We start from the raw sequence: 16733 nt of genomic DNA, 5'->3' as shown, positions 1-16733 counted from the left end.
TGCCATTCAAATTGTTTGCTGCAGGAAGCTGCAGCCTCAGCTGAGGGGCCAACAATGGATAATGAGGTCCAAATGCCAGTAGCCCAGGAGCCTGTGTACAGCCAGCTGCTTGTTCTTTTCTCTGTGCTCCTAGTCATGAGGGTACTTTTTGACCTCTTGTGGAAACTACCTTCTCTTTTCGGTTGATGGCACTGATGCTGTATGAGCAGTTGCACTGCTGGATAGGGGCCTTATATTTTGGGTAAAAGCCCTTGGCTTCTAGCCCTATCTCTACTTTTGATACTTTTAATGAGTAACTACTTTGTGTGTATGTCTCCATGCATCTATCTCTGTGATGGGGAGACCAGTGTCTGTGTCATGCATCTGTATTGTTCCATTGTGTTCACATCCTAGCAGTGGATGCTATACAGCCTATGGAGTATGGCAGATATTTGCTTGCAGAACAGAATTTCTGGTTCAGAGGAACTTCATCCTCATATACATTGTATTTTCAAATTGAGCCAGAGCCAAAAATAGTAATAAATCACTCTGACAGAAGATTTGCAAGGGACTCTTACAGTCAGGCTGGAAACCTGCCTTAAGTTTGGAGAAACTCATCAAAGAAAAATCTGAGTTGACATCATAGGCTGATAGTCCCCAGTAAAAAGAGATTATTTTTCTCTTGGAAGACTCACAGACTACTGATCTAGGATCAGCCATTGCCATGTTTCCCTTTCTATTCTCTCTTAGATCATAATTTATTTCATACAAAGAACTACTGAAGAGAACAGAGGCATCTCACCTGAAATACTGGTCACTTTGGAGCATTCCCTGGGAAATATAGGTTTTCTACACTCCCAGCCTGATTAAGCTGTCATGGGCTGCAAAAAAAAAGACAGCTGGCAACTTCCCTGCCCTATTTCCGGGATCCTTTGAAAGTCTGTGTGGGAGTAGCAGGGTGTACACACACTCTGACAGCATCAGAATGGAAAAACTGCTCCCTTGGTTCCTAGTCATATGGCTGAGATTTGTATAAATGTCCATTTTATTCCCCCAGACAGCCTGACAGCAGTCAGTCACACCTTTCCTGTGCCTGAAAAGTCTCACCAGTACATGGAGTACTGGAGGACATGCAGCTCTAATGCCTATATGAGAACTGGTAAAACATATTTACCATAGCATAACTGTGGCAGTGTCTAGCACTACACTATTTTAAGACCTGAAAATTGACCAGCTGGCAGACCAGACCAGCTCTCACTTTCTTGGTTTAGGTAGCATGGTACCTTCTACTGGACACATTGTCACAATGAGTTCTTCACCATAAAGCTCCTCTGCTTAGTACTTCCAAAACTATCTCTGAGGTTTAACATTTAAAAGTAGTAAGCATTTCTACCCTGCCTCAGTACTCATTATACTTGCAGTGATTCAAACCCCCATTACAGGCAAAAATTGCCTTGAGCTGAAACTGATCAACTATCTAATAAAATATAGTCATGAGATGAATTGAAGCTGGATAGAAGAAATGCCCTGAGCATGCTTAAAAGATTTACTACCTAGCTTCATCTGGGGGGTGTTTTAATAGGGAGGCTATGAGTGTCTGTGTATGTACATAAATATGGGAGAGAAGATCCCCAGTTATAAGGGGGAAAAGGGGCATTTACACTTCTTGAGAAGATGCTACAGGGAAAGTATGCTTTATTTTACATAGAACTGTTATATTTACAACTGTATTTCCTGTAAGAAAACAGATGTGAGTACATCATTCATGGTTGCAACTTTGAATTTGCACCACTGTTGTGGTACACAGAGAGAAGCAGTCAAAGCTGGAATGTCTGGATACTGCCCAGTGGGAACCACAGGCAGGGAATGGTGGTATTTAAGCTCGGGTAAGGAAAAAGATGCTGGATAGGGCTCTGTAGCCAGACATAGATTAAGGAGAAATAAATAATAACTTTAAAAAATAACATACACTATAGCTTCAGAGCAACCTCTTCAGGATCTGAAATAGAAAAAATCAGGAATCATTTCATGCCCTCATATCCCTTTGACCTATACACCAGTCTTATCTCTTCTGTCTCTAGCTGCTGCTCCTCTGTTGTACCTAATGTGCTTGCTCCAGAGGCTGGAGATGGAGGGCAACATTAGTGAAGCACATTCTGCTCTGCTTTCCTAGGTTGGATATGTAAACCAGTGACAACGAACAAGCAGGGAAAATGTCCTGTTGCTTGCATGCAGGAGGTAGGTCTATCATTCAGGGATCTTTGTGTAAAATACTTTTGACACCGGTTTAGAGGGAAATAGAACCTGTCTGGCCTTCTTAACCCTCTCTTATCAGTTCCCATTTCTTTAATGTAAATAATGAAATGGAGAACCTCAGAAGAACCTCCACTACTGAAAACAAGTTCCTTTGCTACCTACCCCACCAGATTTTAAATTTTCTTGTAATTTTCTTTCATTTCTTAAACCTGCAATGTGAATCCTAAGTGCAGCTTCTCCCTTGTTTGCCTGTCTTTGAAACATTGTGTTCACAGACTGCTGACATTAAGACAGTCATGGCAGGGCAGATAGACTGATGCAGTTCAGTTAATGAAGCCATCTGTACCTACTTTGTTCACTTGCTAGAGGGCTTTCACTAAGATAACTTACTAAATGAAACTGTACTTCCTCTAGCCCTCCCTACTGGTTGAAGTCTTTCCACTAGGAATTATATCTCAATGTTTTTTCCTCAGCAGATGTAAGTTGCACCTTCATGATGCACATCATCTCAAAACTGGCCATGCTAATGACTGGATCCACCACTTTCACAATGAGGAGAACTCATTCTGTCCTAAATAACTTGCCTGAGATAGGTATGAATAGTCAACCTTTTGCGGCATCTCCTTCTCTCTCCCTCTCTCTAGGGTGTGTAACACTAGTTTACTCTAGTTCTATAATTTCCAGGCAAGACCCATGAGTGACTCCACTCATAGTGTTAACCGTGTATTCAGACTCATCCCTAATATGCTATGGTAACAGGAAGAGTAAATAGTGAGAGAGCTAGTTAGCCACCCTTTGCTTGAATTATACCTTTTGTCACATTCTTGGCATGCAAAACACTGTCTTACATTCATGTGCTGTTCATGTGGGAGTAACCTGAGGCAGTCTGAGCATAGGAAAATCTGTACATGTAGGAAAAGAAGTGGAGTTGCCTTAAGCAAGACAACCTTATTTGACCCTCCTCTTTCCTTCACAGTTGGTGTTACTTGAAGCTGGAACAGAGAAGAATGGGGGAAGTGAGGTTAAGGACAGATGTTGGCATGAAGCTGAACAGGTTTTCTCCATGCCTTCCTGCCAGTGCTCATTAATTCTGAGCCACAGTGTCCTTTGTCATTCCAGTTCATGGTCCTTTCCCTTAATTCTTCTATTTATATCTTCTGAGGTGAAGCCTCCTTTCTTATGTGCCAGTTTTGCAACAGAGTACATGCATGGATGCCTGTGAATTTGATACTGGCTTACACTCAACAATAAAAGAATTAGACTCACCACTTCTAGGCATCAGAGTACCCCCCATCCCTTGATTTTCCTAAGTACTCCTATTTTTTGTCAGTCTGTTCCAACACAGAAAATGCTGATTCCAGTGTTATATTCCCATAGTGCTACAGACTTGGGGGAAACTGGCTGGAAAACTGTCCCTCAGAAAAGGACCTGGGTGTGCTCATTGACTGCAGGCTGAACATAAACCAGCAATGTTCCCAGATGGCCAAGACCAACAGGACCAACTGGCCTGTATCAGGAATAATGTAGCCAGCAGGAGTAGGGAAGTGATCATGTTCCTGTATGCAACACTGCTGAGGCTACACCTTGAATACTGTGTTCAGTTTTGGGCCACTCACTACTGGAGAGACATTGAGTTGCTAGAGAATGTCCAGAGAAGAGCAATGAAGCTGGTAAAGGGTATGGAGAATAAGTCTTATGAGGAGCAATTAAGGGAGCTGGGATTGTTTAGTCTGCAGAAGTTGAGGTGAGATCTTATTGCTGTCTACAACTATCTGAAAAGAGGTCATAGTAAGGTAGGTGCTAGTCTTCACTCCCTAGCAGCAAGTAATAGAACAAGAGTGTCATTGAGTTGTATCTGCTGATGATATTCAATATCACACTAATCATGACGGCTGCAGGATGAACATCCTGGCTGAAGCAAAGTATCATGGGACCTGAAGCTTTTAACATGAGAGGCTTCCTGTTCCAGATGCTGTTTCTGGTTTCCAGGTTTTGGGTGTTGGTCTTTTCCTCTGGGCTGGCTTTGGTATAGGGAACCATTTCATTGCTGTTTTCAGTGCTTTTCTGCAAATAGACTAAGGTAATTGTACATTGTATTATCTCATTATATTCCTCATCTCAACCCAGAGGTGGTTTTGTGTTACTTTTTACTCCCATGTGTAGGGGCTTGTGAGAGTGGGCTGTGTTAACCCAGGATAAAGAAGAAATGGCCTAAAGTTACACTAGGGGAGGTTTAGGTTGAATATTAGGAAAAATTTCTTTATTGAAAGAGTGGTCAGGCATTGGAACAAGCTGCCTAGAGATGTTGGTGGAGTCACCATCCCTGGAGGTGTTCAAAAACCATGTAGACTTTGGGACATGGTTTAATGGCCATGGTTCTGTCAGGTTGCTGGTTGGATTCAATGATCTTAGAGGTCTTTTCCAACTGAAACGATTCTATGATTCTAGTGGTCCCCAGTCCTGTTCTGCTGCTGCCATCAAAGCTATACTGAGGACAGTACATACCTACAGCTTCTTCTATTCTGGGTCACTCTGCAACAAATGCTTCTAGTGTTGTCTTTCCTGGAGCCAGTGACAGCAAGAAAATGTCTATCAGTAGTCTTTTTGTTCAGCATCATCACCTCTCTACATCCAGCCTAGCTAGTGCTGACTGTTCTCGGAATGGCTCGGTGTCTCCCATAGCATTGCTGAAGATAGATAGTTAAGGATTTGGACCTTCCTGCTCTTTGGGCAGCCAAGCAGAGAAAAAAGTCCAGGACTTGTCATGCAGAACTGAAGTGCAGTATTATATGCTCTTAATAAAGGAGTGATTGCATGAATCACAGTAGCAAAACTTTCTTACAGAGCACATGCCCCACTCCCTGACTTAAATGTCCAAGGGCATCTGTACATCATTCCAGAGGAGCTTTTACCTTATACAGGGGTTAGCATAAAGCCCACTGATTTACAGAGGAGTAGCTACACAGTTAGGATTCAGTAGTGCCTTTTAATGAAGTTACTTGTGTGTCCTTATTGGACAAAAATAAATTCCAACTGGCCCATTTTACAAATGAAACTCAGCTACAAAAATGTAACGATATTTATTCACACAGCTGCCAGCAAACTCACATGCACCATGAGTCATTCCAGATGTGGATAAAAACAAAGTCTGTCTGTGAAAGTAAGTTTCCTGATCCCGAGGAGACTTGGTTTGGGAGAGGAGCTGCACACTGACTTCAGCTGTATTCAGAAGAACAGACAGGTTCTCCTTTCAAAGGGGGAGGGGGAGAGGAAGAGCCATTCATTTATTCCTGAAAAGAAAAGAGATAGGAAATTGAAAAGCTAATATACAGATAGACATATTTTAAAGAGAAGGATGCTTTGGAAGATTTTGCTGCTGCTGATGTTCTATTACAGTACTTATGCCACTGCGACCCACAGATGGAGCAGAGGTAAGATTAAAACATGAAAAGCTATTTAAAAGAAAACTTTTGAGTATGTATATTTGAGTATATTTGGCCTGAAATCCTGTTCCATTATACATATATGTATAAAATTTGTCCCACCTAACTCTGGAATTCTTTTTCTCCATTAACTAAGAAGTCAGCTGAATAATTATAGAGACTAGTAGAAAATTATACATACATAAGTGCATAAAAGTAGAATTATATATATTCCACAAAATAAATTTGAGATATATATATATAAAAATAAATATCCCAAGAAACAGAACTACCTTCTTTTCTCTTTTTTTTCCACCTTTTTGTTTTGTCTTCTCCTTTTCTCCTGCATTAGCAAAACTGTAAATCATGAAATCTTAATGCAAGATCCTTTGCAGTCACAGGTGGCATAACCTTCTGCTCCACCAGGCAGATACCTGCTAGCAGCCAACATGACTGCTTGGATTGTGCAAGGTGCCTAGGAATGCCTGTGACCTTACTCTGTCAGACTAGCACACACAACATGTGCTAGTAATAAGCTTGATAACGCCTATGGTGTTACCAGGCTTCTGCCAATATGACAGTACATAGTTGTGACACTTAATTGAAGTGTGTGAGAGTAACATATGAAATCATTGAGAACTGATGAATTGCATAGGATGTGCTTGCTTAAAAGTTACTGATGTGAGGTCTTTTCCCCTTTTTGTTTTATCCTCTCCTCCAGTACTTGGCATGGGTTTGGTAGCTGCTGAAAGTGGAAAAAGGAAACACCTCCCAAAAGATTTCTTTGGTTCTGATATTGAAATTCACAAATATTTAAAGGAACCAGAGCCTGTTAAAAACATCAAACTTTCTGATGCTCCCTCCCCACCTCAATCACCTGTGTCTTTTTCATTAGAGCCAGTTCCTTTCTAGTCTGCTGTTTGGGTTCGGGTTTGACATTTTAGGGGAGGCTGAACAAAGCAACAGAGCTATGCGATTCTGATAAGGTTGTATGAATGCTAAGTTGTTCCATACAGATAGTGGGGACTCACTGACAGGACACTGACCTAGGATTCAGGATGGCAGGTTCTTTCCCCAGCTTTTCCATCAGCCTCTTGGATGATACAGGATGAGTCATTATACCTAGATCTGCTTTTATTGTGAATTAGAGTTCATGGCACCTACGGTCATCTTAAAGTCACTTAATTCTCTAGATAAGAGCTTGTCTTTCCAGGGATGACACATAAAAAGGTGAGGAAATCAGAACTAAATCTGTATATATGACAAAAACCAACTCTGCCTTTTGAAGGAATGAGGTCAACTTGAGTATGAAACAGAGAAATAGCAAAAAGAAAGAGGTTCATCAACATGGAATAATCACTATGCAATTTAAGGGCATTCTTCACTTTTGCTAACATGTTTATTTTAACTAGACAAGACCTCTAAAGGAATCCATGCAACTATTGAAGTCCAATTTTAATAACTTTGGATATTTCAAGGAAAACATTATAACTCTTTTGTGCCTTTTTGGAAAGCAGATTGCTTTCAATCTGGTCTCTAGAGCTTGTTTTCAGAGGGAAGATAAGACTCATTCCCTCTTGTGATAAGGAGTTCAGTTCTCACAATTATTGCATACAGACAACCGCTGAGGAGGAAACCAGATTTCTTGCTCATGGATGCTGAGACTATTCAGCTCCAAATGTTTTAGAGGCATAAGACCTTCAACAACAGCTATTTCAGACGACCTCCTTAAACTATCTATTTGTTAGCCCAACCAATCCCATCACAATCTGCACTATCTAGAGGGCCAAAGCACTCTCTTAATTTTTGAATTGCTTAGAAACCTAAGAGAAAATTTAAGTACCTAGGCATGACACACCCTTCTGCACACTCTCTTCTACCCTCCCTCTAGAAATAACAACTGACTCTTCTCTGCGTTAAAACTCTGTCATTTAAGTATTATCCAACTCCTGAGTTGAGTTTTGCAATAGAAAAACAATAGCAGATCAGCATCTGGTCCGCTGGAAATGAAAGACAGATCTGCATATCATCTGCATGTTGAATAGTAGTCCAGATTGTTTACAAAACAGTAGGCCAAAGGGCCCTGCTTTAATTACCAGGAGTCGTCTGCAAGAGAAATGAGCAGTCAATGTTGGATAAAACCAGGTTTAGGTTTTACCATTTTTTCATTAGGGAACACTGGGGCAGCCTTGGATGCCAGGCTCTTGTAACCAAGTATTTTAAGCTTTGGCTCAAGAGAAAAAAACAGACATGTGGAAATATGAACATACTTGTGCTGACTAGGGAGTGGGAACTCCAGACTGACACCTCCCTTTTCTTTTGCTTTTACAAGCATCCTTTAATGGGGGAGGGGGAAGAGGGGAAATAATACTTTAAAAAGAAAAATGGCATTTCTGACAGGAAAACTGAGCACCTTTTAATTTGCCTTAAAAATCTCTCACAGTCCTCAACCTGTCTAGATCCAGCTGTGGGCATTTGTCCAGAAGTCACAGGCAAAATCTTGGTCCCTAGGGTGGAAGTGTCCAGAATAATAAAGAAAGATCCTGAGTAGTGAGAAAATAATTTGCTTGCCATCATGTCAGGTCTCTGTGAACCTCTTGCAGACTTAGCTGTATGGTAATATTCTCTCAGATTTTGTGAAGCATCTGTTTAGGGGGGGAAAGGTAGTATTAAGTCTCTGCTAAGTGATGTTTCTTATTTGATGGGAGAGGTGAAGTCATGCTCATTTCTGAAGGTCTCAAATATGAATTCCAGATATTTCTGCTGGATAAACCAAGGAATAAATCTTGTTATTTGACCATAAAGAAAACAGCAACAAAATAAAATCAAAACCAAAAGCAAGCAAACACACACAGAGAAAACACCAAATGCCCCCAAAACCCCATGCAGATGTGGTAACTGGAGAGTGTCGCTGCTTGCCACCCTGGTTGCTTTCATCAAAGTCCTCTGATGAGTAGCAAGACAGTGGAAAGCAGAAGTTAGCTTCAGATCTGTGTTATAAGACTTGTCTGTGCCCTGAGGAGAAACCCCAAGGCAATCCTTATTAGTATGTTTCATCTCAGCTGGCTATAGTTTATTTGCTGTAAGGACTTCCCAATTCAAATAAATGGCACACAAACAGTAGATTGTTGTGTGGTTGCCCAGGGACTGAAGATGCACTATAATTTCTTGTGGTTGTGGTTTCTTGGACAGTAGGGAAGGAGCTGAAATGGTAAGTACACCCCTCAGTAGAGGCTGGAAAGGAAAGGTTGAAAGACATAAAATAAGATGGCAGAACTCTCTTCTCTCATCAGTGAGGAAAGGGTATGTTTGCTCTATTAGCCATGCCTTTGGGGAATGGCTGTGCTGTAACTTCCAGACCTCAAAAACAGTATTGCAGTTACATCCAGATTGCTCTGGTGCAGATGCATTATTTTGTACCCAGTCTCCAGTGCTCAGTGAAACTCAAATAACTGTTCCGTAACACCAGAGAAACAGTTTGTTCTTCTTAGAGGTTTTCTGCAGAAGGTGTTACTTGGAAGAACATAAGGCCCATGCGCCTTGATTTCCCCACAAGAGTGCAAACTTCTAGTAATTTCTCTGGTGTTGTGGCAACTGAGTTTATGAGTTTGATGGAGCAGCTGCTACATAAGCAACTTTTGCAGGTTGTTGCTGGTTGTGGGGTTAACTAGAGTAGGCTGGCAGCTTTCCAGTGCCAGGAAAGGGAGGAATGTGTAGAAGAGAAGAGACTGGCTGTTGCTAGAAAGCCCACCAGTCTTTTTCTAAGGAAGAACTGTGTAGCATATTCTATATTCATATCTGCTACATACCTGGTTGCTGGTGGGCTTGCCATGTGGGCAAAGGATGAGTGACTGTCCCCACACCTTTTGACCTTATTTACCTCTCTTCCTCTCAACTCACGTTGCATCCTTGTAACCAGGCAATCCCTTCTCAAGCAACTTTTGGGATTCTACCACTGACAGTAACACTTGTTTGACATTTTCAGCTTGGACAGTATGAGTGAAAACAGCATGTCCTGAATATAGCATCCAATTACAACACAAATGGTCAAACAATGGTCCTTCAATGGTCCTTCAAGTGGTTCAGTTGGTAGTGCATCAGACCCTTAATGGGAAGGTTGTGAGTTCAAAGCCTGCAGTGGGCAGTAGTGTCCTCCCTACTCTAGTCATGAGGTCTGGGGTGACAGGTTGGACTTGATGATCTTTGAGGTCCCTTCCAACCTTAGGAATACTGAATACTGAACACATACACACATGCAAACTCAGTGGACCTTAATATTAGGTTAAAGCCTTAGCTTATTTAGGACACAACAAGGTTTCCAAAGGCCTGGTGCAAGGGTAAAAAGAAATTACACCAGCTGGACCATCTACAAGAACTCCTGAAAATGCAGCTTCAATTTAATTTCCTTTAATTTCCATAAAGCCATTGTTACCCAATTCCTAAAATATGTAGTGGATATAAAACAATGAAAGTTATGAAACATTATGAAACAGAGCCAGCTCTGTCTAAGCCTGGCTGTGTAAAGAATGTTTCCTCTTATAGAGAAAATGCAATATTTCCCATTTCTCTGGCTGCCATGTGATCATTTGGAAAACTGCCTCAACTGCCCAAAATTTCTTGCTTAGTGGACCCATTCTGGTGCCCTCACTCATGCTGCAAAAGGCTTGATTGTTCTGCTGCAGAGGTTTGTCCCACCTGTCCTGCATCTGTTTCATAAACCTGTACCAGTTCCTGGGAATGCAGGATTATAGGCTGGAGTCTTCTGGCCTGGGGGGTATTTTCCTGATGTAAGTTATTACTGCACCAAGTATCATAACTGTACATGTAAAGAGAGGGAGGCACTGCCTGAGGGGAAGTATGAGATTGAAATTCAGATGAATTAGCTTTGCAGATGGGTGACCTGAACAAGACAATTTATATATAATCTATGCATTTACTTCCTTAATACCTTGGCAAGGAGCTGTGTAGGAGATTTGTATAAATGTATGTTCTAGACCTAAAACCAGATGCTTAAGAAACAAACTGTTCTACACTGTAAGGAGTAGGAAGGGGGCATTCGAAGCATATTTTATGCCCTTTAACAATTTAGAAGACAATAAAGACAAAAGTAGTTTTCCACACCTGCTTGAAAATATAACATATCAGTATGACACAGTGGTGTACAGAACAGAGATCAGACACAGCACCAAGGCAAGATGCCAGTCTTGTGCATCAAAAGATAGTGCAAGGGCTCTAGTTGGTGTCTCTTCAAGGTCATAGCCATGTGCATGGCATGAGCCCAAGGAAATAAGTTCTGCCTTTCAACAGGTATCACCTAGTTGGACCCAGTGCCATACTGAGAGAGTCATATTGCTTCTGGCTCTGACATCTCTTCCCTGTGCTTTGCTGTGTGGTACAGACAGGGCCCTCCCATTCTTTGTGGCAGGTCTTTTAAGGCATCAGCTGCAGAGGCAGTCTGAAACTATTACACAAAGAGCTATTGCAGGGAGAGCACTGAAGAAAGGGTTGAAAAGAGATTAGTTACTAGTACCTGGGAAAGCTTCTTGGTGTTGTAAAAGCTAGCTACAATATAAAAGTCTCTGAATGGATTTAGCCTGTGCAGGATGAATATCCAATGGGGTAGGGCTGCAACTGTAATCAGAATCCTTTCCAGCATGCCCTGATTTCCCATTTGCCCCCTTAGGGGCAGACTTAATTAATTTAACCTGCATGGAAGATGATCCATGAATCAGAATTCACAGTGGATACCTGAAACTGAGAGGCATGAAAGCAAAGCTTAAAAATATCAAAGTTTCTCTTGATCATCTCTTCTAGGGCACTAAACCACATTGAGATCAGAGGGAGTACAGATTATAGAATCTTTTACATTTTAGTTTAGATCACAGATGGATATTGTACTCTATGAAAGCAGTTTGGCTGTCAGTGAGGAAGAATCTAAGTGCTTCTGAGGCTCTTTTCTCCACAGGAAGCATCAAAAATGGCTAAAGCTTACAGCTCGTAGAGTCATAAAGTGGTTGACAGAATCAAAAGCTAAGAAGAGAAAGCAGCTAAACAATTTTGAGGAAATGTAGGTAAGCAGCAAGAGGAAGACACATGATGTAAATCTGTTTTCCCTTTGCTATGTGCTAGACTAAGTGAGACCTATGAGCGGAAAGTGGCGCCAATAGAATCTTCTCAGTGATCCTACTTCCACCCCAGTTCTGAGGATTGGCAAATCAGTAAGACAATAGCTGCCACTTGGGTTGCTTTGGGTTTTTTAGGAATCCTGGATGATGTGGTGTCTCATCTACCTGCTGCAGTCCCAGATTTTCCTCAAAGGCCCTCATATCCCAACCAATGTCCGTCTCAGAAGCACATCCTGTCATTCAAACCACTCTTTACCTTTTCATAGCTCCCTTTGTCTGGCCTTTAACAGCCACCTCCCAGCTCCTAATGCATGCTGTTCAGCTAATGTTCTCTTCCATAGGCAAAGCAACTCTATTACCAGTGAAATAGCTCATGTCCACGTGCAATGACTGTAGAGTACTCTCTGAGTCCCCTCCTGAATACCTTATACTTGGCTGCTGGGCCCAGAGACCCCACTGGTACCTCACATTATGCAAATAAACAGAGTAAAAAAAAAAAAATCCCTTTCCTTCTCCAACGAACTTTCTGTGTAATTAAAGAGAGGAAACATTAGCATTCCTTTTCACTGTGGTGAGTGAGATAATTAAATCACTTCCCCAGATCTCATCAGGATGACTGTATGCAACCAGTCCTGTATGTTGTTAACAGTGGTGATATTTTATTTATTCTGTTTCTGAAGCATAAAATGATTTTCTTGTTTTCTTGGGGTAGATCATGCCTGATTCAGGAAGAACATAATGACTTTTCAGGCAGAAAGAAATCCTGTCAGAAACACTGAATAGTACAATGTCATTAAAAGGAAAGTCAGCAGGTCTTAATGAACATCATCAGGCTGCAGAGGCTCAGATTATTCAAACAGTGACAGGCAAAATGTAAATTACTCCACTGCATGGAGGAACAATTAACTTTGCATGCAGTGCCTGTGCTTGAGTTCAAGGCAGGGCAGGACCCATAGGGCCAGCTTAGGCTGTTGCAGATGAGTACTGGTGGTTGTCTGTGTGCACAGCTTGCACCCACTTTGAAACAGGGCTCTCTCTGTGCACCTCAATGGCTCTGCTGAAGGGAGCTGAGTTCATCCAAGATCCCAATAAACTGGCTGGGTACACAGACACAGCTGCAGCAAGGACCTGTGTTAGTGTCTTGGTTTGGAGTGGGCAAACCTGTCTACTTCTTGCTTTAAAAGTACTGAAATGTGCAAAACCACACCAACAAAGTCAACAACAGTTTTGTCACTCTCAGGAGTGAGGCCACAATCTCTGTCATGAGCTCAAATTTGGTTTCCTGTAGTAACCCTGACTGTTAAAAATCTTCCCAGCCCAAATGTGTTATTTGTTCTTCAAAGTGTTTTTCAGCAAAATGGCACTGGCATGGGTGAAGCTCATGTAGGTCATGGATAGCTGATGGTGGGAAACAGTTAAGGAAATGTATCAAAGGTCATGGGCGGGAAAAGAAAAAGGTAACCTAAGGATGAGCAGCAAACACCTTTAAGGAAACACATAGGCAAAAAACCCTGAAGTGATCTATAGAGCCTTCTATAGAATTTTCTCTCCCACTGGAAGGAAAGAAAGCAGAGAAAGGGATCCCATGTGCCTCTGCTGTCCCTGTCTCTCTCATTACGCTGATGTCCTGTATATTTGGCTACCGCTATTGCAGCTTTCCCATTTATCCACATGCCTGGAAATAGAGAGACATTAAGATACCTAATTGCACCGCAAGCCACGAAGCTCCCTTGCCCACTCAGAAACAACTCTTAGCCAACTCTTTTAATCCTCTCTGAGTTTCTGCAGGCTGCAGCAGTCCTCTTGTCTTGCTGTCATAGTGTTTGTGGCAGGGCGAACTCAGTGCTGAGCTTGAGATTAAGAAGAATGCAAGTAGGAGAGAAAAATGGAGTTAAACAGGATCCACTATTCCCAGTTCCCACAAACATTCCTTTCCCCTGGTGAAAGCATATGTGGGGCCATTTCTGGCCCAGTTTTCTGGTTAGGCTTGGCAGCTGCCTGGTTTCCCTAGGATCGGCAAGCATATCACTTGTCCTCTAGAAATTCCTCCCCAGCCACAGGGAAACAGGTCACCAGCCAGGAGCCAGGCTCCAAACTCATTGAGTGTCTCTCTACTCAGGAGAAGCCAAGTGAGTAGCTGAAAAAAGGTTGCTGAGAAAGGGAAAAATAAGAGACAAAACAGGGTAGTGGAAGGATACTGCTGCACTGCAGTCTCATTTTGAAGACCCAAATGCACAAGGCTTTCTGTGATAAATGTATGGCACTCCACCCTGTTGGATGGCACTTGGAGAGTAGAATACCTTGGTTAGGCTTTGGCACTAGACTAGATGTGGATATATGCTGTGAGCCAAAACATCAGGATTTCATCATCTCCATCTATTTGGCAGGTGGTAGCATACCTCTAACGGAACCAATGCTTCTGATTTATTCTCTGTCTTGGAAAGACAACAGACTTTCCAGTCTGGAAGGGCTTATTTAAGTCACAGAGAGGGAAACATGAGATGCAAAGGCAATAGGCAGAGATGCTGAGAAAGAACAGATAAAAAAAGGAGGTAAATGCCCAATAAAAGGAAGTAGTATGAATGACAGGAAAAGATGAAAAGGAAGGAAAAGTGTGGAGAGAGAGAAAATGTGATAAATGTGGATGGGTAAGATCAGGGTACCATTCACCCCCTTGACAGCATGGCATGCATCCCCATTTGAACTCATCTTTCAGAAGATGTCCATCTGTCACAGCTGGTCTTCATCTTATCTGTCTGCTTCCCAGACTCATGGGACAGCTGCATATCTTTGGAGCCATTTTCTCACTTAAGCAGGACTCATGTTTGCTTCTGGTCCCCACCAGTGTCTCGACACAGAAGGATATTGAGATAGGCTGGACAATTCACCACCAATTACAGCACAAAACTCAGTTGCCCCTACTGAACCAGCAATAGATTGAGGTCGCTACCCATCTCAATGGCTTGGCTTGTGGTTGCCCCCTCCCCTTTCTTTTCTAAACTATGTGGGTATGAAAAAAGACTCTTTCCACTGCCCAGCAAACAGCCTATTTTATTCCATGGAAGAGCAAGAAACTTGCTCCTTTATAGGGCTATGGGGATTACACCATTTCTCATTAATACCAGTCATGCTTTCCCATTAACACCAGTTACAGTAGCACTGCCGCAGATGCACAAGTCCCTGTTTACTCCTGCCAGTCCCTGGAAGAATGGATCAAGTTCTTCTGCAGCCCCCAGTTTCCTCCCTGGTTTTCATAATGTTCACAGCCATGATATTACATTGTTGTTTCACATAGAATCATAAAATGGTTTAATTTGGAAGGGATCTTAAAGATCATCTAGTTTCAATCCCTCCCTGCCAAGGACAGGGGTCAGCTCCCTCAACCTGCTGGCCATGCTTCTTTTAATGGAGTTGGCTCTCTGGCTGTCAGTGCACATTGCTGGCTCATGCTGAGTTTCTCATCAACCAGCACTCCCAAGTCATGCTGCTCAGGACTGCTCTCTATCCATTCTCCTCCCAACCTGTCATTGTGCTTGGGATTGCCCAGACACAGCTACAGGACTCTGCACTTGGCCTTATTGAACCTCATGAAGTTGGTGTTGACTCACTTCTCATGTCTATCAAGGTCCCTCTGGATGACATCTCTTCCCTTCTGCATGTTGACCCCACCACACAGCTTGGTGTCATCAGCAAACCCACTGAGGGTGCACTTCATCCTACTATCCATGCCTAGATCCAAAGAAACACAAAGTATCTGCTTATTGAATTTACATATTAAACACAGATTTCATGTCTGAGGGAACTGTTTGTGTCTTGAACCCCCTCCTAAAATAAAAGGCACTTCAGACATGCCTTGGTTTTGTTTACTGCCATTATTCATACATTCATTGACACTGAATGAACTCCATTTCCAGTTAAACACTACTTGTAGACATCCCAATATAGTACAGATTGTGTTAAGTGAAAACATCCATTTGTCATAGTTGCAGCCACTTCTGGTTTTCTGGATTGCTGTGCCAGTTTGGCAGAAGGTTTTGGATAGTAATCAGTCTAATGATGAAAACATATAGACTGTTGCTTTTGTTGCTTTCTACCACAAAGCCTTTTAAATAAACAGAGCTCAAAGGGCCTGACTTACCTTGATGTAAGCAAATTAAAAGCTCAGCTGGGTCCTCACAAAAATAGAAGGATAAAGAAGTACCCAAAGACTTTTCCACACTAGGGTGTCCCAGAACTGGAATCAGATACAACCAACATAAATCAGATACAATAAGGCCCGGAGAGACTCAAGTAGCAAAGGACAGTGTGCGATGGCTGTATCTGGCTCTTCAGCAAAAGGAGGATGGTGACATGGCCCAGCCACACAAGATGGCTGGGAGAAGCCAGAGTGAAACAAATGGGCAGCATAGCATCTGAGTTCAGCTCAGAGGATTCCAGGTTTGATGAACTACAGATGCCAGGTTCCATTATCAGCCATCAATAACAGCAAAAACCTGCATTCCAGCCCAGGTTTTTTAGGTGTGTTATGTAACCTTCCCTCTTTCCTATACCAGGTTGCTGTCTCTCACTGAGCCTCATCTGTCTAAAGTCAGCCCTGCTGCACAGCAGAAACACAGCAGCCTTCTGCCTGAGATCCAGGAAATGTTGCATGCTGTGGATGGAGGGAATCCTCCAGGAATGCACAGATCTGAGGGGGAAATTGAGATGTTTAGGAGTGGGACTACAAAAAATGGGACAGATACAAGCTGGAAATCACACAGCTAGGGGCTTGTCTTGTCATGGTGCTGTATTTTTCCTGTTCACATCAAGGTAATGCTGTGGGCTCCAGCTACTGAAGAAGTTTGTCTTTAGAGAATCTGCCTGACAAATAGCTAAGTGTTAGGGAGACCATGAGAAATTGTATTTCCCTGGAAAGGCACTCCTTTTCTAGCCAGAAATTTTATTTAGCAAG

The 16733-nt window shown here is 42.3% G+C and overlaps 1 protein-coding gene across 1 annotated transcript in view; it reads left to right on the top strand.

Annotated features, from left to right (window-relative positions):
- The first annotated feature begins 5419 nt into the window (after positions 1-5419).
- The window catches only part of FAM180A (family with sequence similarity 180 member A), a 29042-nt gene continuing 17728 nt past the window's right edge, over positions 5420-16733 (top strand). The window contains exon 1 of the mRNA XM_068141685.1: positions 5420-5666. Coding sequence (XP_067997786.1) covers positions 5591-5666 — 76 coding nt within the window. The 5' untranslated portion in view covers positions 5420-5590. The remainder of the gene's footprint in view (positions 5667-16733) is intronic.

Source organism: Melanerpes formicivorus, unplaced genomic scaffold (genome assembly GCF_026170545.1).
Source record: "Melanerpes formicivorus ecotype bairdi unplaced genomic scaffold, bMelFor1.0.p_v2 SCAF_8, whole genome shotgun sequence".
Taxonomy (NCBI): Eukaryota; Metazoa; Chordata; class Aves; order Piciformes; family Picidae; genus Melanerpes; species Melanerpes formicivorus.
The sequence above is the reverse complement of the archived record's forward strand: the minus strand, read 5'-3'. Positions and strand labels throughout refer to the sequence as shown.